Raw genomic sequence first — 27,309 nt, 5'->3', positions numbered from 1 at the left:
GATAAGACGGGGGACAAAAAAAGACAAGGACATTTGACAACAATAACAGAGCAACAGAAACAAACAGGGCTACATCAGCAAATGTCTGTGACGACTCAAAAAAAAAAAAAGATAACTTGTTCAACATGCACAAGGTGCATGCATATATACATACATTCACTTAGGTCTGTGGCTCTTGATTTTTTTTTTGTCATGTCTGTCATGTTTCCACTGTGAAATATTTTTTCAATGCCCCCTACCAGATAAAATCATTGGTTGAAAATTGATTAATTAATTGTCCAAAACAGTGCTCATGTGTAGTGGTCTTGTTTGAAATATTTGGAAATAAAAATACATATGAAATAAAATAAATCCAATTTATTTACAAGAAAATAATTCATTTAATTGCGAATAAAGCTTTGTGCACAGAAAAATAATTAGCAACTTAGAGTGCGCTCTTTTAGGATTATAATGAAGATGTGTTCTTAAATGCAAATACAAATTCATTTAAACTTACTTATTTTAACCACTGTATTACATATTTCTTAAATCTCAAGTACCCCCAGGAGTATTCATACGCCCATTTGAGAATCATACCTTTTAGTAAGTGGTGCTGATGGGTCTAGAATCCCTTTTTACTGCCCCATTACCTTCTTGTTAGTGATCATAATTGACTGCAGAGGATAGTTTCTCTTTGCCAACATAAAAATAATTAGTTTGACAGCACTCATTAGATCAGGGGTCTTTAACAAGTAACTCAGGAGGTACCTGTAGCTTGCCAGCTGATTTTGAGTAGCTCACCAAAGGGTCAAAGAATATTCTGCATTGTTATTACAACATTATGCATCTATTAAATGACAAATTACCACACAATAGCATAGACAATGACCACACTTTGAGTTGAGATCTGCTGTGTGACTGAAGTACAATTCAAATTTTGGAGTTGGAGTTTTTGGAGTACAATTCAAAATGTGAGTTGTGGATACCAACGTTTTGTCAATGTTCTGGCAAAACATGCTTATTCCATTTGTTTGTGTTGAAATAAGCTACAAAGTAAATGCTACAAAAAGGGGTACCAGTACCTCTGGGCCATTTTCATTACATAAAAGTAGCTCGCAGAAGAAAAAAGGTTGAAGACCCCTGTATTAGATAAAACAATACTGACAACAAATGAAAAGTTCCAAGAACACAATGAAGATTCAACCAACTGTATGAACTACAGTATAAGTACAAGCCAAATGCCTTATGAGGAAGGTTTTATGGTCAAACGAGACAAAGATTGAGCTATTTGACCTCAATAGTGAATAGTACAGTATCTCACAAGTCGTTGAAATGTGAGGGGTCCCTTTTGTGATATACTGCATGTTTATATGAGTCAAGGTGAGGCTTTCAAACCTGAGAACACTGTCATGGTGGTGGGAGCATCATGCTCTTGGGTTGTTACTGGTGCACTGCACAAACTGGTTAGAATAATGAAGAAGGAATTTCTTCAAATTCGCCTCAAATCAACAGCTAGACGGCTAGGGAAAAGATTTCAAACCGATATCAAAACTGTTTTTGGTAATGATAAAGCAAGCTAAGATTACACTTCTGGAATGGGCTTCCCAAATCCCTAACATGAACCCTAATTAACATTTGTGGACTATGTCAGAAAACGTACCAATTTAAATGAACGCTACCAATTCCGGCAAAAACTTGTTGAGGGCTACAAAAAAGACATTTATCCGCCCCAACATTTCATTCATTTTCTATGTCGCTCATTAGGGTTGCCGGGGTATCTGGAGCCTATCCCAGCTGACTTAGGGCAAGAGGCAAGGGACACAGTGGACTGGTCACCAGCCAATTGCAAGACACATATAGACAAACAATCACACTCACATTCACACCTATGGACTATTTAGAGTCTCCAATTAACCTAACATGCATGTTTTTGGAATGAGTGAGGAAACTGGAGTACTCAGACAAAACCCACACACAGGAACAACATGCAACATGCCAAACAGAGATACGAACCCAGAGCTTCCAGATCTCCTGCCCGTGCGGCCAACATGCTATCCACTAGGCCGCCGTGACCAATTATGCCACCTATGTGACTTTCAGCTTTTTTTTTTTTTGAGCGACTACAGTGGTACAGTGGAACACGTTAAGGTTGACCGAAAATAGCCATTGCATGCGCATTTACTTGTGTGACATTTACTGTGACGGAAAGGGGGATGAAAGAAAATGGCTGAGAAGGCTTCCACCAAAGAGGGACCTTCTAGTCTATGCCGAAGCTTTGAAAGTAAGTGGGAATTCCTTAAGAAATAACCACTTTGGGTCTTGAGTTTTATGTTGACAAAAGTGGTCAACCGTGTATGTCGATGTCAGCTTAAGTGGGCACTCTTGGGTAATAATACGAACACGGTGGACCAAGACTAGGTGAGACGAGTTGTCAGCATAAACAACGTTGACTTACACATGTTCCACTGTAATACATCAATAACAAACAGAACTCACCGGTTATGTGGTAGCTGACTTGTCGGTTAATCGCAGAACTGTCGTTGTCTCGAGTGTTCAGCACAGCAACCACTTCTCCTGGTGGGTCACTCTCCTTAACTGTGCCAATATAGCGTTGCTCCAGGAAAACGGGTGGGTTGTCGTTGATATCCGATACTGCCACTGTAACAGTGGTGGTACTGGAAAGAGATATTGCCTCCCCTAGATCCGAGGCAATCACTGTGAAGGTGTATGATGGATTGGACTCATGGTCCACGTTCTTCCGGGATGAAATCCAGCCTGTGTTGCTGTCAACACTGAACATTCCAATCAGTTCATCTGACTCACGCTCAGAATGAATCAAGGCCCCAAGACTGTATGTTACTTGTCCATTGGCAGCTGAGTCCAAGTCATGAGCTTGGACCTGAATAATTTTGGTGCCAATTGGCACTCCTTCTAAAACAGTGGCTTCATAAGAGGTGGTCTCAAAGGATGGCTTGTTGTCATTTAAGTCCACTACTTTAACATCAACATCAACGGAAGTTACAGAATCCAGCTTGCTCTGTTGTACAGTGGCAATAACTTTGAAGTGGTATTCTTTAATAAACTCATGGTCCAAGAGCTTATCAATTTTGATCACACCTGTATCTTTATCTATCACAAATACCACATCTTGGTTGTTTTCTCCACTCTCTCCATTAATCAGAGAAAATGTAGATGTAAGAGTGTCATATCCAGGAGGATTGTTAAGGCGCACCATACCTATAGCATAGCCTATTGGTGTATCCTCTGACATGCTGAATGAGTACTTGTGTTGCCCAAATGAGGGAATAATGCCATCTGGAGAAAGAACATGGATGTAAACAGACACTAAAGAGTGGCGAACTGGGTTTCCACCATCTACAGCTTTGACAAAAAAAGATAACACAGAGTTCCTCAAGTGACTAAAGCTTCCTTTTGTAACCATCCAGCCATTTTCTGGGTCAATCTCCAAAATGTCTGCCACAGGGACGTGTGCCTCACTGTAGAGGGAATATGTCACTCTGGCATTGGGCCCATCATCAGGATCACTGGCCTGTATCTGTATCACAAAAAAACCTGCTGCCACATCAGATTTGACAGAAGCTCTGTATTCAGTTGCACCAAAATGGGGTGTATTGTCATTGTCATCCAAAAGTGTAACTCGTACTGTACAGTAAGATCCATGTCCACCTGAGTCTTGGGCTAGCACTGTTAATACAATGTCTTTGTTTGCAGGATCCTCACGATCAAGCTTTTCCACTGTGGTGATTTTGCCACTTGTATCAATGCTGAATTGGTACTTGCCAACGTCGCTGACAAAGGAATACGTAACTTGACCATAGACACCAGGGTCTGCATCTGTTGCCTTTACCTAGAAAAAAACACATTAATTAAATAACTATATTATATTATTAATTCATTATACAGTACAGCGTATATACTGTATATAACTGACCCTCTGCTGATTTCATATGTTTACCCCTTACAAAAACATGACCCCAAGTTGATTTTAACAGAACAAAACAGAATACCAGCAAATAATGCAGAAAAGTTCATCAAATAATGGCTATAAATTAATTTGTATTTGATGCCCTCCCAAAAAGCTGACACCCACACACCTGTTATGTGCCCATTAAGCACACAAATTACTCCTGTCCCTCAGCAAGAAGCTTGGTGAGATAGAGACCACTACTGGCACAATGAAAATGGAATTAATACAAGATAACAGTCACCCTTGCTCTGGAGCTCCATGCAAGAACTCAGAATTACACAGGAGCTTGTTTGGTCAGCCTTTTCAAGTGCAGGCTGGCTTAAGTCCAAAAGAACTTGACACTTGATAACCATAGTTGATGGATGGAGAAGAAATTCTTGAAAGGTTCCAAGGTCCAGGTCAAACTGCTGACGATCTGAGATCCATTAAAATGGAGGATCGATTTTCAGAGATAAAGTTAAAAACTTAAAAAGCAGTGGGTAGCTGCTAAATCTTCCTTCACAAGGAGTGTTAATCCTATTCAAAAACGGACAGACGATGACAGAGAAAGAGTTCCAGCTAGAGTTTGCTAGTCTCTACATGGACTATTAATGGAAGCAAGTGAAAATTAAAAAACTGAATTCCTTGAAGTGGAAACGGCTGATGGAAAAGTAAACATAGCGCTTTAAAAGCACTTGGAAGAAGACATAGAACAAATCGATGCAAGAGATTTTTGCCCAGGCACACCTATTGGAAATATATAAGGAGCATATTCTTATGTCTGTACTCAGAAGGATCACAAAAGACATAATTGAACACGTATCCCCCACTGATATGACCCTTGATGGCTACAAATCACTTCAGGATGACTTTGAAAAACAGGTGACTGAAGCCACGAAAGCTATGTCAGCGTGAGAAATGTGGATACCAAAGTTTGATGAAAGGACTAAAGACCAGGGTCCAAACTATGCTGAGGACAAGGAATCAAATGAAGTATTAAAAAAACCATTTTTGCATCCCACAGACTAGGGAGATGCTGGCTGCTAAAGGAAGTTCAGGGAAACCGGCATCAGTACGGCAGCCACCAGTCCCAGCCCAATGCGTAAAAATCAAACTGACTCGTCTACCCATCTTCAGTCTACCTTCAATTAAAATGCTACAGTACTGGTGAAGAGATATTCAGAATTCTGAGAAACCTGTATGGAAACAAATCATCCATTGTCATCGAGATCTTGAGGGTGGTGCAGGAATTACCTCGCGTTTAGGGTAACAACCCAAAACAGGTCAATGAGGAAAACAGAAAAAGCTCTCGCAGATTTTGAAGAACTAAAAGATTATGGTCCAGTGCAGGATTGACTTACTGTGCTGTCAGTGGACAGTAAATGACCCTTCTTCCTCCAAAATGAGTGGCTAAAATGTGTAGATGATTCCAGAAACAATGTTTCATCTTCCAACAGATTCAGTAAATTATTATCATTCCTGAAGTTTCGAGAGAGAAATCTTGAATAAATTGAAAGTAAGGGCCTGCGAACTGTGTCTAAGGTGCCACAATGAAGATTGCTGCAATAAAACATACCTCTGCAACTACAAGGAGTGCAGAAGGGACCGCCATTACTTTCTCTGCCCAAAAAGAGAAAAGGACAGTGAAAGAACGAAAGAGAGAACCGGCAATCTGACCAACGAACTTTTCACCCGTCAGTACAGAGGAAGGCCAAAAAGCTCTTGTCTAAAAACTCACCCGTAAATCCAAAAGACGCCAAGAAAGCTTGTAGAAACAATCAAGTACTTTAATCGAACATAATGACACCGCAAAGGTAGGTGAAAATACCATCACTAAAGTCAACACTGAAGACAGACCAACTGGTTGCATTGCTGTGTTGGAGAATTTCTCAACAGAGACCTTGACACTGAAGCGAAAGCGTTCTTTGGAAAAGTTATTGTTTTTGACAATTATGAAACCATTGGAAGGTCTAATGGAAAAATGTTTGAGTGAATTGAAACCTTGAGTTGCCAAAAGCATCAAAATCTTCAGGATTTGAAGAGTGGCTGTAAAAATAAGTGGACCAAGATATGTGCAACCCTGTTGACTAACTACAATAAACGGCTTACCTGTGTGTGCCAACAAAGGTTTGTGCTTCAAGCACTAAGCCACATTTTGCATGATAATCAAACACTTATTTCACTTAATCAAATTCCAGTTAATTCATAACCGTTTTTTCTGGACATTTGTTGATATTATGCATTAATTACTAAAATGTCATGTCTTTGTAAGGGGATAAACACACATAATCAGGGTGAGATCAAATCTGTATATATACAGTATATATATATATATATATATATATATATATATATACTGTATATATATGCATACAGTATATTCAATATGTACAGTATACATTTTTTTTATTACAAAAAATGATATTTTTATATAATTGCAGTTATTACCTGTATTACTTTGGTTCCCACAGCAGCATTCTCTCTCAGCTCTGCTTCGTAGACATTCTGGCCAAAGATGGGGCTATACAAATTGGCTGCCAACACATTAACATGAACTTGTGCAGTGTTGGTGAAGACGCCGTCTGACACTGAAACATTAAGACTGTAAACTGGCTCCATCCTTTGTTTATTGTTGCTGGAGAATGTGATAATTCCCGTCTTTTTTTCCATCACAAAGTTCATTCTTTCATTTCCTGACAAAATACTGTATTCCAGCTTGTCAAAGTCAGAACTGTCAGCATCCGAGGCTTGGACACAGGTAACAAATTGACCCTTTGGTGCTAACTCATTCACATGGGCCTCATACAGAAGCTGGTTGAAAACCGGAGGATTGTCATTTGTGTCATTCACCACAACTCTGACAAACACCTCACTACTTAACGGTGGAAAGCCATTATCAGTTGCTCTGACAATGAAGTCATACTTCTGGACTAGTTCATAGTCCAGCATACGGGCAGTCAAAATTAGTCCACTACTGCTGTCAATATGAAAGTAGTCTGTGTTGTTGTGTGTATCTGAGAAGATTTGGTAAAGGACAACATTATTCTTGTCAGAGTCTTTGTCAGTGGCAACAACCTGAAGAGCCGGTGTCCCAATCATGGCTGTTTCCGATAAAACTACAGAGTATGACATTTTCTGGAACATGGGTCCATTGTCATTAACATCCTGAACAGCCACATTCACGTCAACCTCAGCACGGGCCCCAGTCAAATAGTCTGTTGCTCTGATGGTCAGATGGTAGTATGATGCTGTTTCATAGTCCAAAGAATGGACAACACTTATGACTCCAGTGTCAAAACCAATGTCAAACAGAAGAGACGGATCTCCATCAACGATTGTGTAGAAGATATGCTGACCTTCGGGACTAGTTGCATTGATGCCAAGAATAGGAGTATGCACAGCCACATCCTCATTAACAGAAACAGAATAAAACGATTTGTCAAAGACAGGCATGGCTTTGTTGACAACAATAATAGGAAACTCTATAGTGGAGGAGAGCGGTGGATAACCACCATCACTGGCATATATCACCATCATATATTCCATATTGGACACGTCAGATTCAAAGGCCCTCTTGAGCATAACACTTCCTGTTTGCTGATTAATTTCAAAGTGATCATGGTCATCCTTAAGATAGTAAGACACCTCTCCGTTAATTCCTTTATCCCTATCAACTGCCATGACTTTGAAAATGTGTGATCCTGGCTCAGCTTCCACTTGAACAGCTGCATAATAAGGAAGTCCAACAAATATTGGGGCATTGTCATTAATGTCTTCCACCTGGACTTTCACCAGAACTCTCGCTACATGCAAAAGGTCGTGCTCCCTTCTTGCCTCAACAACCAGTTCATAGAATTCTTGCTCTTCGCGATCAAAGGCTAAACCTGTGGTCTGTATCACGCCAGAAGTTGGACGGATTTTAAAATGTTTACCAGGATTCAACAACTTGTACTTCAATGGTTCATTAAGACGGTTTCCCACAGCATTAACAACAGCCACCTTGGTGATATTTGATACATTTTCTTTAATCGCGGAAGTATAAAGGTTATTAGTGAAGCTGAGACCAGAATCCAGAGCTTCTCGAACAACAATAGTCACCAGAGCTGTGTTGGAGAATTTCCCATCTGAGACTTTGACGCTGAAGCGAAACCGTTCTTTGGAAAAGTTATTGTTTTTGACGATTATGATTCCATTGGAAGGTCTAATGGAAAAATGTTCCAGTGCTCCATCTGTTAGAGAGTAAGAGAGTTCTGTAGGGATATCTTTGTCTGGGTCTACGGCTGAGACGCGCAGAGCTTCCACTCCTACATAGGTGGGTAGAAGCAATACTATTTCATACGCACTCTGGGTGAAACGAGGCGGTGAATCATTTGTGTCTATCACTTGTACCGTGACCTCAGTTGGGCTTTCTGCAGTCATCTGTGGCCTGCCATTATCCCTGACTTGAACATGGAAGTGAAAGGTGAAAAATGTCTCATGGTCTAGATTTGCAATAGTTCTGATGGAGCCTGTCCCCGAGTCCACTGTGAAGAACATTTTTGCTTTGTCCTCAACTATTTGGTAAATGAGCAGAGCATTCTGGTTCTGGTCAGCATCAGTGGCCTTGATTACAAGAGGAGAATCTTCTGCGTTTAAGACGATACTGTTGACTGGTGCAGCTTCGCTGATTCTGCCATGATAGTGAAGTTCCTTGAACACTGGTGGGTTATCATTTTCATCCAAGACTTGGATGAGAAGAGTTGCGTTGGTGGTCAGGCCTGCCATATTTGTAGCCTGCACTGTAAGAGTATAAGATGCTCTTGTCTCGTAATCCAGGAGCTTCTGAGTTGTAATAACTCCACTGTACTGGTTTATCTGAAAAATTCGATCTGCGTTGCCTTGTTTGATATCATATGTGACAGTGGACTGACTGACTGCACTTACTGTGGTGACAGAGGTACCAACTGCCATGTTTTCTGTGATATCGGCTTGGTACTCAGGCTGAGGGAACTTTGGGCCTGCGTTATTTGAGATGGTGACAGCAATACGTACTATAGTGGTTGTGGACAGGGAGGGGGATCCATTGTCTGTCGCTCTGACTGTGAGTATGTAGTGGCCTATACTAGACAAGTCAAGGTCACGTGCAACAGTAATGATTCCCAAGACTGGCTCAATATGAAATGAATTTTCATGGTTCCCTGTTGGAAAGTAAAAAATATATTTTTTCTTAACATGATAATTATATTATATCAAAGTACAGTCAGATTTTTAGATACACCAACCTGATTCAATGGAATAGAGTAGCTCTGCATTCTTGCCATTGTCTTTATCCAGGGCAGTCACTTGGACAACAGCAGATCCCACTGCTGCTGACTCATAAACGGAACCCTCATACATAGCACTCGTGAAGATCGGTACATGGTCATTTATATCGTCCACCTCGACTAGCACACGAGCCAGGTTCTTACGATAGGGGAACTCTTGGTCTTTTACCTGTGAAGAAACAAATGGTCAAATGTTGAGGTAAATAGCAAAATAAGCAAAATAGTTGAGCAAAATAAGTTCTATATCCTGATATGTTAAACTGTTGAGTAAAATATTAAAAGTGATTGGTGGAAATTACACCCTTTGTTTAGTGGGATAATTATCATTAAAGGCTGGAGCTAATGGAATCAATGGATGTCCTCATTCTACATAATTGTAGAATAAATGTATTTTAGCAAGTATATTTCATAGCATCTAAAATTAGATCCCAACAGTTCCTGGCTATAAATGCTATTTAACGCTTGTATCCGAGCTTCCATTCAGACGTGCTATTTTGCGTGGAAGAGTTCTTCGTTTTAGCTTTGCGATTGACTGGCATCAATCCAGGGTGTAGGACAGGCACCAGCTCACTCTTATGAGGACAAGTGGTGTAGAAAATTGATTGGTGGATAGTTCCTAGATATATTGTAAATATTGTAATTTTCTTCTTATCCTTTGATGTAATGTTCAATGTTGACTAAATCCAATAGTCATATGGGGGATAAATTGTAAACTAAACCCCTTCAGGACAGTTATCAGTAAGGCTGCCAGCATATCATAGCGTCTTTGTCAGGACAGTGCCATTTGTCGACACTCTGCCATCAACAAAAGGGTTTGTCCTCCAGGGCCATAAACAAACCAACTAGGAGCATTAACTCCTCCATGAATCACCAACTTGTCGTGGTGGAAGGGTTTGAGTGCCCGAGTGATCCTAGGAGCTATGTTGGAAAGGGCTATATGCCCCTGGCAGGGTCTCCCAAGGCAAACAGGTCCTAGGTGACGGGCCAGACCAAGAGTGATTCAGAAAACCTTATGAATAAACGCAAGAGGATGGACCGCACCTCGCCCGGACGTGGGGTACCGGGGCCTGACCCTGGAGCCAGGCCCGGGGGAGGGGCTCGCAGGCAAGCGCCTGGTGGTCGCTCCCCAGTGGAAAAGCTCCGGGGGTGGATGAGTTTTGCCCTGAATTCCTTAAGGCTCTGGATGTTAAGGGACTGTCTTGGCTGACACGTCTCTTCAACATTGCGCGGAAGTCGGGAACAGTACCTCTGGATTGTCAGACCGGGGTGGTGGTCCCCCTTTTCAAGAAGGGTGACCGGAGGGTGTGTTCCAACTATAGGGGGATCACACTCCTCAGCCTCCCTAGGAAAGTATATTCCAGGATGCTGGAGGGACATTAGTCGAACCTCGGCTACAGGAGGTGCAATGTGGTTTTCGTCTCAGTCGTGGAACACTGGACTAGCTCTACACGCTTGTGAGGGTAATGGAGGGTACATGGGAGTTTGCCAAACCGGTCTACATGTGGACTTGGAAAAAGCATTCGGCCGTGTCTCTCACGGTCTCCTGTTAAGGGTGTTCCAGGAGTACGGGATTGGTGGTGCGCCACTACCATACTGCCATTCGGTCCTTGTACAACTGGAGCAGGAGCCTGTTTCCGGTGAACGTTGGCCTCTGCCAAGGCTGCCCTTTGTCACTGATCCTGTTCGTAATTTTCATAGACAGAATTTCTAGGCGCAGCCAAGGCGTCGAGGGAGTCCAGTTCGGGGGCCTTAGGATCTCATCTCTGCTATTTGTAGACGATCTGGTCCTGTTGGCCCCATAGGGCTGTGACCTTCAGTGTTTACTGGGGCGGTTTGCTTCTGAGTGTGAAGCTTCTGGGATGAGACTCAGCACCTCCAAATCCGAGGCCATGGTTCTCAGTCAGAAAAGGGTGGTTGCTCCCTCTGGGTTGGGAATGAGGTCCTTCCCCAGGTGGAGGAGTTCAAGTATCTTGGAGTCTTGTTCACGAGTTAGGGAAGGTTGGAGCGTGGGGTCGACAGGCGGATCGGCGCAGCGTCTGCAGTAATGCGATCGCTGTACCAGACCGTCGTGATTGAGAGAATGCTGAGCTGGAAGGCAAAGCTCTCAATTTACTGGTCGATCTACGTTCCCACCCTCATCTATGGTCATGAACAAGAATGAGATCGTGGATATAAGCGGCTGAAATGAGTTTCCTCCGTAGGGTGGCTTGACTCCCCCTAAGTAATGGGTGAGGAGCTGAGGAGCTCAGTGATCAGGGAGGGGTTCAGAGTAGAGCCTCTGTTCCTTCACATCAAGAGGAGCCAGTTGAGGTGGCTCAGGCATCTAGTCCAGATGCCTCCCGGACGCCTCCCTGGTGAGGTGTTCCAGGCATGCCCAGCCAGGAGAAGGCCCCGTGGCAGACCTAGGACATGCTGGCGGGATAGTGTCTCACAGTTGGCCTGGGAACGCCTTGGTGTCCTCCCGGTGGATCTGGAGGAGGTGGCTGGGGACCGGGAAGTCTCGGCTTCCCTACTGAGACTGCTGCGCCCGCAACCCGGACCCGTAGGAAAATGGATGCATATGAGCATTAACTGTTTAAATGTCTGGTAATGGAAGTAAAAAGGACAGTTATTTCTCTTCATTAACATCCACTACTACTTAGTGACTATTCTGAGAGCAGCGTGAGCTCACATTTTTGGATACCATGCTATAGAGAATAAATCAACGACTGTAGTACTGTAGTACTACATGACCCGCACCCACAGACTGTGTCTATGAGTGCAAGTAAGGGACGGCTGCGTGCAGAAAGGAGAGTTGAGTTTGCTTATGTTGTTTTGGCATGCTTGCGACAGACAGTAGCCTGTGTTGTTTTTTCAATAAAGAGACGTTACAATGCAATCTTTATTCCTAATGATGGTCACCGACGACAGCCAAGCGATTGAAACAAGTGTGGCCAGTATTGAGCGCATTGTATATTCTTCCGTGGTGCCCTGCTCTGTGACACACACCACCAAGCGTGACATGATTTATACTGTTGTATGAATGGCAGCAGGTGGATCCACAGGTTAATTATGTACCTTCTGCCATCTAGTGGAAGCGCATGTAACTGTTCCCTATACGTCACTGGCATAAACAGTAGAGCAAAGATACATTATTACTAGGCCATAGCAAAGAAAAATATCATACCATGACAGTAAAGATGTGCTGTGCACAAGCTTCATGGTCCAAACTCTGGGTTGTGTAGATGGTGCCCATTGTGGGATGAATGCGGAATAGACGCATGCTGTTTGGGTCTATGGAGCTCTGCAAAGAGTAGCTCAGCCGATGGTACTCATCCCGGTCCGTGGCTAGGACCTGAAAGACCTTAGTGTCAGGAGGTGTGTCCTCTGAAATTTTCACCTCATACGATGGCTGGGAGAAGATGGGATCGTTGTCATTGTTGTCAGTAACCGTGATGTGAACCTTGATAGCGAGGAGAAAAGAAATGGGGAAAAAGAGAGAATCATACTCAAATTAGTGGGTTTTATTATCATGTACTCTTGAAAGTAAATGCATTGATGATTTGCAGGTAGTTGTAAATAGATTCCATATTGGACATAGACATATTGGACATAGTGTGCATAGATTGAGCAATCTATGCACACTGACATAGTGATTGTGCCAAATAATGTGACATGAATCTGTTTGGCAACCTGCATTGTGTGAAGTGTCATAATTACCATAGACCAGATGGGAGGGGGTGCGTGAAAACAAAATTTTGTCCCCTAGAGGGGGCATGACGGAAAATAATTGAGAACCACTGCCTTTGACACAAATACATTTTGTAAATCTGTGACGGATTTCTATGTAACCAGACATGCTAACAGATTGGTGTAGAAATTGTTATAAGAGCTGCCAACATTTGGTGTTTACAATTCAATAGAGACACAAAGCACCAGCTTTAACAGTCAATCTGGCCTCAAAACTTGCAGTGAGGTAAACACAAATTAACATATAATCGCAAGTCGTTACTGGAATAGCAAAAGGCAAGCACTGTTGGTTATGTAGACATGGCTTGGAGAAACGCCTGGTCTAACCTGCTCGCGTTAGCCTGGCAACTAGGCTAAAGGCTACACCGTGATCTACCACTTGTCATAAAGTGTTAAAAATTGCACAAGTCAAAAATGTCAATATTGTAAACTACTGGTTCGAGCTTTAATCAGAAAATGAAGTACAAAAACTTCCTGAGCCTTTAGTATTTCTCTTAGTGTGTTACGAACTGCTGAAATCAGAATTTGCACGATATTCTAAATTGTTGAGCTGACCTGTAGTTCTACAGTTGCAGTCAAAATTATTCCACTATTGTAAATTACATTTATTTCCAAAATACATAATAAAGGCTGAATAATTTTGAGTGCATAGGTACATCGTATCGGTGAACCAAAGACAGATATGTGTGTGTGTTACCTGTGTGTAGGCAATGTGGATGCCGTCTGTAGCTTGCACTGTTATGTTGTAGAAGGAGCATTGTTCAGCATCCAGAGGCTTGGCAATGATGATGGTCCCCATCGCCTTCTCGACAGCAAACACATGGTCTGTATTCCCACCTGGTCCACACAGTGGGGATAGACAAGGTCATACTGATACAGACGTGTCGACTTCTAGTTCAAACATACAAAATAGCTGCAATGACAAATATGTGCACACACACAAACACATTGCGAGATATTTATTATGGACCAGTGACTTGCTCCCATTTCTTGAAGCAGATCCTTGTGTGCGTTGAAGTCTGTGAGGTCTTCTGGCTACAACGGTTGGATACCAGTGTTGTAGCCCCATTTGTTCAGAGCAACCTTGGATCTTGGGCCTGTTGTTATTCTCAAGAGTTTGGGTCCATGGTGCATCTGAGCCCAGAGAAAGTTCTTCAGCAGCTGGTATTTGCATGTGGACTGGTGGGAGTTCCTTTTGGAGCTTTTCCAACCAAAGCTGGAGACTGGTTTCTCTCCGAGGTGTTGTTGGACATGGCTGAGAAAGATTTTCTTGACTGAAGTCAGCGTCTGGGGGATGATTGAGATTGTACCGTTCATCTGACTTCACAACATTTATTGAATGGAGTCATGAATAGTTATTCTGGTTGTAGTTTGTAGAACTGCACTGCTTTCTACTGAAAGGTTTTTGTAATATTTATTATTTATGTCGACCCTGCTTGGAGGAATGCCTTCTGTAGCCTGCTAGCCTCTAGCACTAACCTGACGACCAAGCTAAAGTCTATACCCTGACTCCGATTCCATCTGTTCATCGATAATCTTACATTATCATTCATTAGTGGTGAGTATCTATGCATTTTATACTTTAAATGTTTTTATAAGTGTATGAAGCATATTTAGGGCTTAAACCTGGATTGCGTGGTAAGTGAATGGATGCATGAAAGTACTCCACTGCATGGATACCCATGCCATTACCTTAAAGATGAAAGAATAATGATATTCCATGCATGCGATGGAGCATTATCAGGCATATAAATCAGACACGGTTCAGAGAAGTGGACTGTTTTCCAAACAAACACAGCATACCCTATTGACAACTTGTAGGCCTTTTCACATGGAAGATTTGTTGTGAACAAAAATAGTCTACATAGTCAACAGCTCTGGTTGCTGTTGATCCAACCAGGTTTCATTAAAAACTTGATAATACAGCTCAAGTCTAGCTCAGTCCTATGAGCGTGAACTGATTAAGCCTGGTCGGATGAGAGGTGAAACGTCTTCTAAGACAACCTGAACCGTTCAATTGTGATAGATTCAATACCCTGAGAGTACTTTCTTAAATATTCAGCTCTTAGGTTTATTAACATTTTAGACTGAGAGCAATGTAGTTGTTCAATGATTAAATACTCAAAAATACTACTTGCCTACTAATTGTGCACAGTGTTGCTATTTGGCTGTGGCTGACTTCTTTGCTCCTCATAGTTTCCATTTGCCTGCAGGATCCCCAGGTATTTGTAGTTGTCCTGAACATCGTCTATGTTGTCTTCCTGTTGTCCAACCACTTCCGTTGTAATCATCTTTCATCTCTTCTCTACAACACTGCCACACTTCAGTTATCTGAATGACACGACAGTTTCATCGCTGTAGATGTGGATCATTGAGTCGATGTTATTGCTGACATACATTGCTTGATGACATCTATGTAGCCTCCATGTCATGCAGAAGCAGGTTATTCGGACGGTGGCTGGATGGAGTTGTTCCCTTCTGGGGAGTTCTTCACGATCAGGTTACAATCTCTGCCTTTGTGATGGCCACTGTATCTTGTTCTGGGAGATTGCTGTGATATGCTCTCAGATCCACTAGCCCCTGAGCGTTGGTGTTGTGTGATGCCTCCTTGGGCAACACTACTCCTTATGTTGGCTTATGTTGTTCATCTAAATTATATAAAACCATGGAGGAACCAGAAGGCCATGAGCTGAGCTGGGTCCTTTCTGTGCAGAGTTTGTTTTCCTCTTGAATTCTCGACAAAGAACTTTGGATGAGTTAAAACAGAGAATTCAGGATGAAATTCACAGTATCCCAGCTGAGATGTTGCAGCGGTCAATGAGGAATCTTAACAGCAGATTTCAAGAATGCATTCGTACAGGAGGACGCCATCTACAGGATGTAATTTAAAAAAAATTACAATTCCATCATTGTTTCTTAAATGACATGTTTTAAGGTTTCAATTACTATGAATCAAATATTTTTCCTCCATCACTCTTGGTTTTATTGGATTGTTAAAAAGTTCCTGTTTTTTTGTGTCACCCTGTATATATAATATACGAAGTCGCCCGACTTCCCCCGACTTCAATATTTTGTAGAATATATTGAAGTTGAGGCAATTGTTTTGAAAGCTGTACATTAAAAAAAGTTATATGTAGCCATTGTGTTCATCCACGATTGTTGATTTGCTGAAACCTACATTGTATCTTCAAGCTGTGAAAAGGTTGTGGTACATTTCTACCGAAGCGTTACCTCCAAAGCTATACCTCAATCTCACTTAGTAGCGTCTCCTTCATAATATATTCATGTTGGTTACACATAATGAGACACATATAATACATCCCAAGACATTAATACTTCAGGCTTACTGGTGTTCTCTCTTGAGTCAACCACATCATGTGCAACCAACTCACCCGAATGATATCAGCCTCTTAGCTAGACAGTAAATTTTTGTATGTACTTTATTTATCCCACAGCGGGGAAATTTACTTGTTACAGCAGCAAGCAAGCAAGATACGCAATGGATGAAAACAGTCTATTGCTTGTCAGCAGCTTGAACAATTGTACATCACAGACTGACACAGATAAGGTACTGACCAAGTGCAAGTCTGGAGTGAAATTGGTTGCCATCTAAACCAACAAATAGGAAGATGTGACCAACACCAATGAGAAGCACATGGGTGGACAATGACAATGATCAAAACTAATTACAAAGAAATGAAAAGATACCAAGTGAATAGTTGACAGCAAAAAGCGGTAGTAGTCAGTAGTCAGATACCTTCTGAAGAACAGTTCCTGTTGCAAGTGCTCTGTAGAATAATAAACATCCCCAGGAAAGACCTGGGACCTTCCAGGCATGAAGCATTGAGGAAAAAAGGAAGAAAGAAGGTAAGAAACAAAGGCCAGAATGAGAGAGGAGGACGATGTGGTGATTTTATGAAGAGACAGACAGAGAAGGCTCTTGGTCAGAAGTTTACATACACTCATCACGGGAATGGCATTTAGAAACTAGAGAAGCCGCGCAAACCTCCGCGTAGCACCATAGTTAGCCCCATATTGTGAGTCATGCCAAAATAATAAGGTAAAAATATGTATTGGCACTGGAAAAGGTTGCATTGAAAATCAAAACATGCAATTGGCTGGCGACCAGTCCAGGGTCTACCCTGCCTCTCGCCCGTAGTCAGCTGGGATAGGCTCCAGCATACCCCAGCAACCTTAGTGAGGACAATCAGCGTAAACGATGGATGGATGGATAAAAATCAAAACACGAAAATGACTACAAAGTACAATACAGGAAAACCTTGGTTAGCGTACTAAGAAATATGATCTCAGGGAAAAACTAAACTTGAAACACTTATATGAGAGAACAATGCTAAAAACCCACAGCATTTCAGTATGTGGAATCAAATTATGGAACGGAGTAAGGAACTCAAACAATGCATTGAGATGAGCGAATTCAAGAAACAAAACAAGTAGTTGATGTTTGCAAAATACAGAGTTTTTACTTGTTTGTTATGTTTGTCTCAATTCATTATTATTTATTTATTATTACACTGATTATTATATATGATTTCTATTTATTATGAAAAAATCTTAATTATATCATCATGATTAAAAAATCACATATGGAATACAGGAGGTGAATAAATGTACTGCAATAGATGTTGAACGGATGAGGGGTAGGATTAAATAAGCTTTTCTTCTTGCTACTCCTTTTGGACATGTGGAACTGTGAATTGAATTATGTGATGTATTCCATTGTAACTTGTATGCATGTTAAAATAAAATTAAACCATTACCATTACAAATTCAAGAAATAACTCATAGAACAACACAAAGGTGGTGTCGTGTGGATATCGCCTCTCCTCTTCCCTCACTGCTCGTCATCGTCATCTTTGTCAACAATCAAGTTGTCAATCAATGTAAAAGTGACGTTAAATGTTCCTTTATCCCTTTCATTAATCATTTATATGCATTTTTTTATAATCTTGTGCATGTAAAACTATAATTGTCAAACTATAAGAATGTGTTTTGTTTTAACATTTTTGGCTTTCTGATACTGATTAATTGAATTTGCATTACAGTAATCCCTCGTTTATCGCTGTTAATCGGTTCAAGACCCGACCATGATAAGTGAATTTCCACAAAGTAGGACTCCTTATTTATAAATGGAATATTATTCTTAGTTAGACTACAGAAAACGTGGTTACGACCTTCTGAATACGTTTTTAACATTACGAACAGAGCCCTCTAGACATGAAATAACACCCATATTGTCACCTTTACACTTGTATTACCCAATATAGAAGACATAATAACAGAAAATTAGACATATTACACATAAAATACCCTGGAAAAAGACAATTAAAAGCCCCAAATGAATATGCCATTGACACTGACATTCATGCCTATGAGTGGATCTAAACTTCGAACCAAACCTGTCACTGGGACCACACTGCAATCACTGGCATCCAAAATAGGTTAAACCTTTCAAGTTGAGTAAAGTGTGAAATTATATGTCATTCAGATGGTTTTATCTTTTGTAGAAATGTCCATAGATTAGTGTAATGAAATACAAGTGCAAAGATGTTCAGGGCAATCATCATCACCGTCATGCTCAATTATATGATGACTTTTATTTAATTAATTTTAATTATGTACTCATTATGTACTAAGATTATAACAAGATTATAAAAGTTATTTAATGACTGCTGGGTCCATTCATCATTTCTATTCGAACAAGTACACAGTAAATATCTGAAATGTGGGATTCACCATGGTGACTGCGTGGGAGATCAAATATTGAGTAAGCATTACCTGAGCTGCTCTGATAATGCGATTATTTATTCAGCCAAATACGCCATGCAAAAAGCATTAACTTTGTGACGGATGATTATTGTTAGTTGTTTTGCTTTTTACCTGTGATGTCAAACCATAAGGGGGCTGAGCTCCGCTGCATGGAGACTACACCGACAATCTCTGCCACTTTGTCATTTTCCATCACAGTAAAATTGTAGAAAGGCTCATCAAACAGTGGTGGCAGAGCTGTGGGAGGACGATGGATCCACTCGATGTGGAGGCGAGCCGTAGATGACTTCTGAGGACGACCGTTGTCTGTTGCCTTGATCTAAACAAAGAAGTCAACAATTAAGAGTCAGGAGCTGGACAAGACTTCTTACCCCCTGAATATTAATTATTTGTCTTTCAGACACCTTTTAGACAATTCAGCACACAAAACATGTCTTACCAAACGATAGGAAGCTGTTTTAGAAGTAAGTTTTCTTCAATTTTCACTTCCTGTTGCTGTCATTACTCTGTCTGTTTTTGTAATTTAAAGGATCTGCATAAAGTAGCAATGCAGTTTGCTGCACATCCAGCTTCCACAATATTTGTCACCAATTTGCTGTATTATATAAACTATGACACGTCCTCCAAACCTGCAAAGATCTTTACAAAGATCTTCTTTTGTATGGATTTTTTGTATTAATTTTTTTTTTAATTATTAGTCAAAGGTAAAATGGAAATTCTGTGCTTGTAATTGCTAGATTATTGAGGAATAGTGACGATAAAATGAATCTTCAATAAGGTTTGGTATTTTCTTGATTGATGATTTAATATTATTTACATGACGGTCTTTAGGACCGTTTTAAACATTTGCTGATGTAGTCCCGTTGTTCGTTCCTCTTGCTTTGTTATTGTTGCAATTGTTGTTGTTGCTGATGTTGTTGTACCCCTCTATGGAACAGGAAAACTATGGAACAGGAGAAGAGTATCTTACACTTTTCCCTGGCAGAGAAAATCTTTTTAGCATGTACATCAACAATAATATCTGCCCCAATGGCTGGACAGGACATAAAAAAATGCATTGGTGTGCAATCATCATTGACATATTTTGGTGAGTGCTTTATTTGTCTCCATTTTTCATGAACTTATTAACATTGTACAGCTATTGTTTTGCATGTGTTTTATGATGTGGCTCCAATTGAACACTGATTGACATTGAGTGCACATCAGCTTTAAAGTTTGACTTCCTTGTCAGGTTTTTAGTCAGCAGGTTCGGAGAACGTTTCAAATTGTTTATCTGCACAGAACATAAAGACGTTCTAGGTGATCAAGGGAGCTTTTATCATATGCTGTACACATGGCAAAAGTTGATCCAAGGTCACATCAGCTCACATTCTGCCCGGAAACATGATGATCAAAAGGATTTTCAGGATACTACGGTATTATTTATATATCGTAATATCAGCCTCCCAGTTCCCACTTGATGCACTATGAGCTTTGATTTATTAAAAAAAAAACACTAGAAAGAGCCAATATTCAAATGTTGGTGCACTATAATTTAAAGCAAAAGTAAACAATAGTTCTGATGAAGAATGTGAGAAAATCCAATGTGATAAGGAATCAGGTCTATAACATGAAGAGTAGTTACATACTGTCAGGATATCATAGCTCCCAGCATTGAAGGCCTTCCGAGATGACACCACTGCAGTTTTCGTGTCAATAAAGAACTTGCCATCCTCATTGCCATCCACAATGCTATAAGAAAGGTCGCTGTTGGGTCCATCATCACGGTCATAGGCAAACACACGATATATAGGCTCTCCCTTTTTTCTCCTCCCCCTCTCTGGGAGCTTGACCTGGTAGACCTTCTCTGGAAACGTTGGTTTGTTGTCATTTTCATCTAGGACCTGCACCATCACCCACACTGTACTCTGCATTGGATTGGTCCCACCATCTGAGATTAATACCTTAAACAGCAAGACAGAAGATATTAGATAGTGTACGATGATTATATAACGAATCATTCAATGAACTGTCACAGTTTCTTGGTTCAACCCTGGGCTTGAAAAAGACATATCCAAATTCAAAAACATTTTTCCCTCCACCTACATGGTCAACAGCACATGGATGATCTAGGTGTCAAAGTAGATGGGAGACATTGATGGTTGGTAGATGTGAAAAGTTGGTGGTCACGGCATACGCTGGTCTCAGACTGCTTGCTTGCCCATTTCAGTGTTTGTGGTTTGATTTGATCGACTGAAAATTGTGCTCCGAACTTCTCCCACACCCGAATTTTTCCTTCAACTGCCACATAAGCCGTGCACCACTTGGCCTGCCGATACCTGTCAGCTGCTTCCAGAATCCCACAAGCCATCCATGCTTGGTATGACTCCTTCAGCCCATAACCTCTGCCGTCTACCATCGGCTTGGGGGGTTGCCACGACTGGCACCGACCACCTTGCGACCACAGCTCTGATCGGCCACTTCATACATTTTTTAATTGTAAAACAATTTAAAAAATAATAAATAAATAATAGTGTATGACTTGGAAATCAGTATATGTATTTATATTGTGTCAAAAATGTTAATTATTGTTTCAATATGTTATATTTTATTTAGGAATGTCCGATAATATAGGCCGACCAATATTATCAGTCAAAACTGCCATAAAAATTAAATTTCAGTTCATATTGGTACTGTTTTTTCTGCCGCTAAAGATATTGCTGTGTGAATGATGATGTGCTCCACACAGCTAGCTCAGCACATTTGCTGTCCGGAATTATTTCACAGTTTCGCCTTTGGATTGTATATATAGTGTATATACAGTACAGTGGAACAGATGACCCCAAAATCCAAGGCTCTGTCTACAGTATATTGCTATATTACTAATAGGGCTGTCAAAAATAGTTAGTTAGGTAACTCATTTATTTAATTAATTGTGTTAACTTTTTTGCGTAATTAACGCATACGCATCATGGCAAGCCACACCTCTTTGTTATGGCGAGAGGTGGAGGCACAGTGTAGCGCACCCAGCGTCACACAGAGTCTGTGGTCGCTCCTTTATATATGTATCTCCAACTCATAAACACGTCTCTAGTCCCTTCGTCCTGGGAACAACGCTCTCTTATTGTCTCCAAACATCACAACAACGTCTTTATTATGCATTCGGTCTAAATAAACAGAAGGCAAAGAAAAACAATAAGTGGATATTATTATCACTCACTTAGAAACTCTTAATACAGAAGAGCAATTTGCTGCATTTAGGTATGCTCAGAAACCCCAAACTAGGAAGACCATCAACATCGACTGACTTATTGGCTCATAATGGCGACTAAAAAATCATCCAAAGTGTGGGAGTATTTTGAAAAGGTTAAAGGGACTCCAGAACGTGAAGTACAACTTGTGTCAGCAGCTTCTTACATATCAAACGACAACAACCAACACAGCATATCATTTTACGCCAACTTCATTCTATATCCTGACTGTGAATTTTAATGCAAGAAATGAGGCTGCTAACAGAGTTTTGGCAAGTTGTTGTTTTTCAAGCCATGTTGTTCATATTTATGTGCACTTTTCTGATGTGTACCGACAGCGACCGTGTTTTAGTCGTCTCGCTTTTTGTGTCACTAAATAAATGAAGGTACCGGGGTTGCACACCTACCATGCTTTCTGTTTATCTGAGTGTTTTAGCCTGTTTCTTTGAGGTGGAAAAAGTCCCAAATGAGATCTGTTTATTTGTCGAGATAGTCGAAGGCAGCCCTACAAAATTGCCAGTTTATGATTATGAATCTAGTCTTAACTTTTCTGTTATATGAAGGAAGCACCGTTTTTTTATGTTAGTCCTTGGTTTGGTGTTATCTATTGGCCAAATTTGGAGGCGTCATCTTGTTTCCATCGGCTGCAATCTTTCGAATGTCATGCCACTCGTTCAGATCGGACGTTGCTTTAAGGACAAAACCATACATCAGATGCACCTAACGTTGTGTTGGGTTATTACTTCAAACACCAAAGTCCTCACCTCTAAAACGTGTTCTGTTTGTTGTTCACGGTCCAGTTTCCTGGAGGTTGTTGTGATCAGACCTGATGCGGAAAAAAGCAGAGACATATGTTTTAGAAACCACACACACACACACACACCGATGCAAGCAGACCTGCGTGTCACACACATGTGCTGCCGTCTACTTAAACTGTCTTCTAATTAAATTGATATAAGCTTTTGGTAAGCTCAGCTGGTAAAAATAGCCCAATGTGAGATAACATATATCATACAGTCATGGAAAAAATTATTACACCACCCTTGTTTCTTCAATTTATTGATCCATTTTAATGTCTGGTACAACTAAAGGCACATTTGTTTGGACAATTATAATGATGATAACAAATATAGCTCATAAGAGTTTAATTGAAGAGCTGATATCTTGCAACTTCCATGGTTTTTTTCATAATAACCAAAATCACTTAAGTTCTTACATGAATTTAACTCTTATGAACTATTTTTGTTGTCATTGTTATAGTTGTCCAAACAAAGGTACCATTAGTTGTATCAGGCATTAAAATGAACAAGAAACTGAAGAAACAAGGGTGGTCTAATATTTTTTTCCATGACTGTATAGCATATTCACCCCAGCAGACAGCATTTTTGTTTGGAAAGTTTGCGTTTTGTCAATGTAATACATTACAAACTGCCCAATCTGGTTATCACTTTATGCATGTTTTTTTACCGTCTTGTATTAAATCCCATGATAAAAATATCAGTGCAAAAACCAAGTGACCCTCTTTGTACTGTGCATGTGTTCGACCAGAGTACAGAACTACAAGTGTGAACACAGCCTCACACCATGAGGCGGTGTACACCCAGAATAAATAACAAAACTGGCACATAGAGACAACCATTCACACTCACATTTACACCTTTGAGCCAGTTTATTATAAACATAACAATCATTCATTCATTTTCTATGCCGCTTGTCCTCACTAGGATCGTGGGGGTATGCTGCACCGTATGTTGGCTCATTATGGGTGAGAGGCGGGATACTTTCTGGATTGGTTGCCAGCCAATTGCAGGGCACATATAGGAAAAAAAACATTCACACTCACACCTATGGACAATTTAGAGTCTCCAATTAACATAACATGCATATTTTTGGAATGTGGGAGGAAGCTGGAGTACCTGAGATAATCCACGCACGGGGAGAACATGCAAACTCCTCACTGAGATGCCCAAACGGAGATACAATCCCAGAGCTTCCATATCTCCTGACTGTGTGACCAACATGCCACACAGGATACAGCCTTGGTTTGGAGATCGTGTTAGATAAAAATAAAATGAAGCTAGAACCGCCACTGCTTGTCCTTTTGTTATTCAAACTAAACAGCGTTGCCTTATTTACCTTATTTACATGACAGCATGCCATGTCTGTCTCTACATGGTCACAATTACAATTTCGCACCTGCTGTCTCTATCACCTGCAGAGGAGGACATTAATTAAATGGCACATCTTTTGTCTTGGTGGATTCGTTTAGAGTCTGTCTAGAGCTGTCTATTGTGAAACTGTGGGGTAGTGATAGCAATGCATGCGTGTGCATATGTACCTGTACCGCGTTTGTATCGGTGTTTCAGTTACCTCCCCTCTCCGCCCCAACCCAATTGGCTATGCTGTGCATGTTTGTGCCCCTGCACCTCCAAAGATGTAAACCTAGGGGAAACTCTCTCCTGAATGTTACATTTTACAAAGGAATTGAGGCACTGTTTAGAGTAAAGGACAACCATAAGCAAGCATTGACTGACCAGTTCGAGTGTTGATAGTGAAGAAATTTTGTGGGTTTCCACTGATGATGCGGAAGTTGAGCCTTTCAGTAGATGAGGGCGGTGTAGAGTCAGGATCTTGGGCTTGGATCTGGACCACAGAAACATCACGAGGAGAGTTCTCTGGTATTGATGGTCGGTACAGCGGTTCAGACGTCAAGGGGGCATTGTCGTTTACATCCTCTACATGGATGAATACTTCAATCGTGGCGAACTGTGGGACGACCCCGTGGTCGCTGGCATACACTGTCAGCCAATAGGAGTCTTTGGTCTCACGATCGAGCACGTCTGTCGTATAGATCACCCCTGTTGGAGGAAGACACACATTGCAGTATTAACACTATGTTCTTTGTCTATACAAAATGCAAAATCTGATGTGAATGACATTCTTTTCAGAGGCGGAAAGGGCTAAAAAACAGTTCTGGATGTTTTCATTCAGACCAGCCCATGATTTACTGAACCCTGACTCCTGAAATCAAATCCACGGCTCCACTGTGCCCATTTGCCCTGACATCTGTAACCTTGGTGTCATCTTTAATCACACCCTATCCTTTGACCAGCACATCAAACACCATCACCAAAGACAGCCTTTCATCACCCGCTTCCATCCATTCCTCCCCAATTGAGCTGCTGAGACCCTCATTCATGCTTTCATCACGTCTAGACTGGACTACTGCAATGGTCTCATCTGTGGTTCATCATCCAAAGCACTAAACAAACTGCTTTATAGCACAAGGAACTGAAAAAAGTTTGGGTTTTGACTCTGGTGTCTACTTCTGGGTCCAACTGGCTGTCGCAGCATAATCATATAAACAACAAAACAATAAATGAAAATGCTTGATTGTTTATGTCACAATAGATAGAACACAAGCATCATTGGCTTTGACTGCTGACCAAGTCGTATCAATGACAACAGCAAACTCATTTAAAAAAGGACAGTCTTCTTGTCTCTTTCATACACAGTCCTTTTTTGTACAATTTATGGATAAATTCAACAAATTACTTACACTTGTAAATGTTTGAGATTACTCTTCATTGCAATGAGTCAAACTGACGCAATACTGTATACAGAGTTGATTGTTTCAACAATTATGCAGTCAATTTGACGAGAACCAGATTTTCAATAAATGAAGCAGGAATACTTGAGCGTTTGCACAACAGTAACAGAACAGCACGCCTAAAGATGGGTAACAAGTTTGTAAAGGTTTAACCAGTAAAACTATTACATTTCCAGCTCAACTGCAAAGTCCACATGTTGAAAATGTAATTAACTGTATATGTACCTGTTGGGTCAAGACAGTCAACGTTTTTGCCTTCTTCACAGGTCACACACTTCTTGGCAGTGAAATGACCTTGATTCATATTTCCATCCGCACTCTTAAAGAACCTGAAAGTTAGTCCTAGTCGTCTTTGTAGATACTGTCAGGAAAATATGGTTTGTCATTGTACTTAAACTTGTGTTCCTTATTCCATTTGAGTTGACAAATACTAGTTGTAGTTATGCACTAACATAAATATGTATTTCCGCTAAGATACACCTTAGTGTCACACTGACTTGCTATGATTATCTGCATGAGACTCGAGGCCTCTTGTCTCCAAAACAAGTCCTCCACATGCTTATCAACTGATTCAAATAGCTTTGGGTATCTGGGCATGTAAAAGATAGCTTTAGTCTCTTATTTTAGATTACCCCACCCCTCACATATGCTCATCTAATATAGTAATATACTCTCTGTAAAAGTTAGCCATTTTCTCTAGAAGCCATCCCTTTTGGTTGTGTTGATTTGATTCCTTGCCTGCAAGTTTTATTCAATTGAACCTCTCATTATTCTCAAAGAACTTTTCTCGTCTCTTGTCTATTTACAGCAGTGCTTCTCAAATAGTGGGGCGGAGGGGACACCTGGGGCGGTGGGCGCGTTGAACTGTCGGGGGGGGGGGGGGGGGGGGAGTTGGCACATGACAGGCAGGAGGAACTTTCAATATTAGTGCAGGACTGCCAACATGCATGAATTTGTCGTACTCAGCATGCAATTTGACTCTTAATAAGAGAATCTACACAAACACTTTGTAGGTACAAATATACCTTAATCACCATCTCTTCATTTGCCTTCTGCCATGTTTAGCTGGAGCAAATTAAATTTTGCAATGACTCTTTCACTAGCGGACTGGCTTCTCACTCCTCTTCTTCTTACAATCCAGTTTGTTACTAACCTTTGAGTGCACACTCTTTGATGCTTAACACATTAGGAACAATAATTACATTTAGAAACTTTAGTACTGCGAGGAACGGGACACTCACCGTCCATTGCTACTGTTACTCAAACTCAACGTTAATGTGACTGTTTCCAAGAAACGTTTCTGTGTAAGAAACAGTACAACTAAACATCTTGAAATGTTATCATGGTTTATTGCTAAACTGGATACCATTTCATCTCTAGCAGTTCTCTCATACTTCATTTTACCCTGTTGCTTCAAAAGCCGATGTAGCATATCATGTAACATATGTAACATATTAATAGCTTTCAGTGACAATTTTTTTCACATTAAGTCAACGTCACACACCCTCAGTCAAACAGACTAAATTTATGTGTGTGTTTTACCACCAATCTGTTTAAAATTTGATTGTGAATCTGCTTTCTACATCCAGTCTTTTTAAAAATGCCAACATGTCTGCTAAGCAACCAGAGTGAACAAAGACCAGACCGCCGAGGCACCCACCCTTGATCACTCATCACACATTTCCCTGACCCCCAATGTTAGGT

At 40.8% G+C, this 27,309-nt stretch overlaps 1 protein-coding gene across 7 annotated transcripts in view; it reads right to left on the bottom strand.

The window, feature by feature from the left end:
- Nucleotides 1–27,309, bottom strand: part of fat3a (FAT atypical cadherin 3a) — a 126,711-nt gene that overhangs the window by 48,141 nt on the left and 51,261 nt on the right. For 5 of the 7 annotated variants that reach the window (XM_054793646.1, XM_054793647.1, XM_054793648.1 and 2 more), the window contains exons 3-12: nucleotides 24,530–24,853; nucleotides 22,760–22,821; nucleotides 20,394–20,708; nucleotides 18,877–19,084; nucleotides 16,736–16,804; nucleotides 13,676–13,815; nucleotides 12,416–12,691; nucleotides 9,208–9,418; nucleotides 6,395–9,123; nucleotides 2,476–3,847 (exon numbers count right to left, since the gene is read on the bottom strand). In XM_054793646.1, the coding sequence (XP_054649621.1) occupies nucleotides 2,476–3,847; nucleotides 6,395–9,123; nucleotides 9,208–9,418; nucleotides 12,416–12,691; nucleotides 13,676–13,815; nucleotides 16,736–16,804; nucleotides 18,877–19,084; nucleotides 20,394–20,708; nucleotides 22,760–22,821; nucleotides 24,530–24,853 (5,706 nt within the window). The remainder of the gene's footprint in view (nucleotides 1–2,475; nucleotides 3,848–6,394; nucleotides 9,124–9,207; nucleotides 9,419–12,415; nucleotides 12,692–13,675; nucleotides 13,816–16,735; nucleotides 16,805–18,876; nucleotides 19,085–20,393; nucleotides 20,709–22,759; nucleotides 22,822–24,529; nucleotides 24,854–27,309) is intronic. The other 2 variants (XM_054793649.1, XM_054793652.1) reach the window with 1 other exon arrangement.

The sequence above is a fragment of the Dunckerocampus dactyliophorus genome, chromosome 12, assembly GCF_027744805.1.
Source record: "Dunckerocampus dactyliophorus isolate RoL2022-P2 chromosome 12, RoL_Ddac_1.1, whole genome shotgun sequence".
Taxonomy (NCBI): Eukaryota; Metazoa; Chordata; class Actinopteri; order Syngnathiformes; family Syngnathidae; genus Dunckerocampus; species Dunckerocampus dactyliophorus.
The sequence above is the reverse complement of the archived record's forward strand: the minus strand, read 5'-3'. Positions and strand labels throughout refer to the sequence as shown.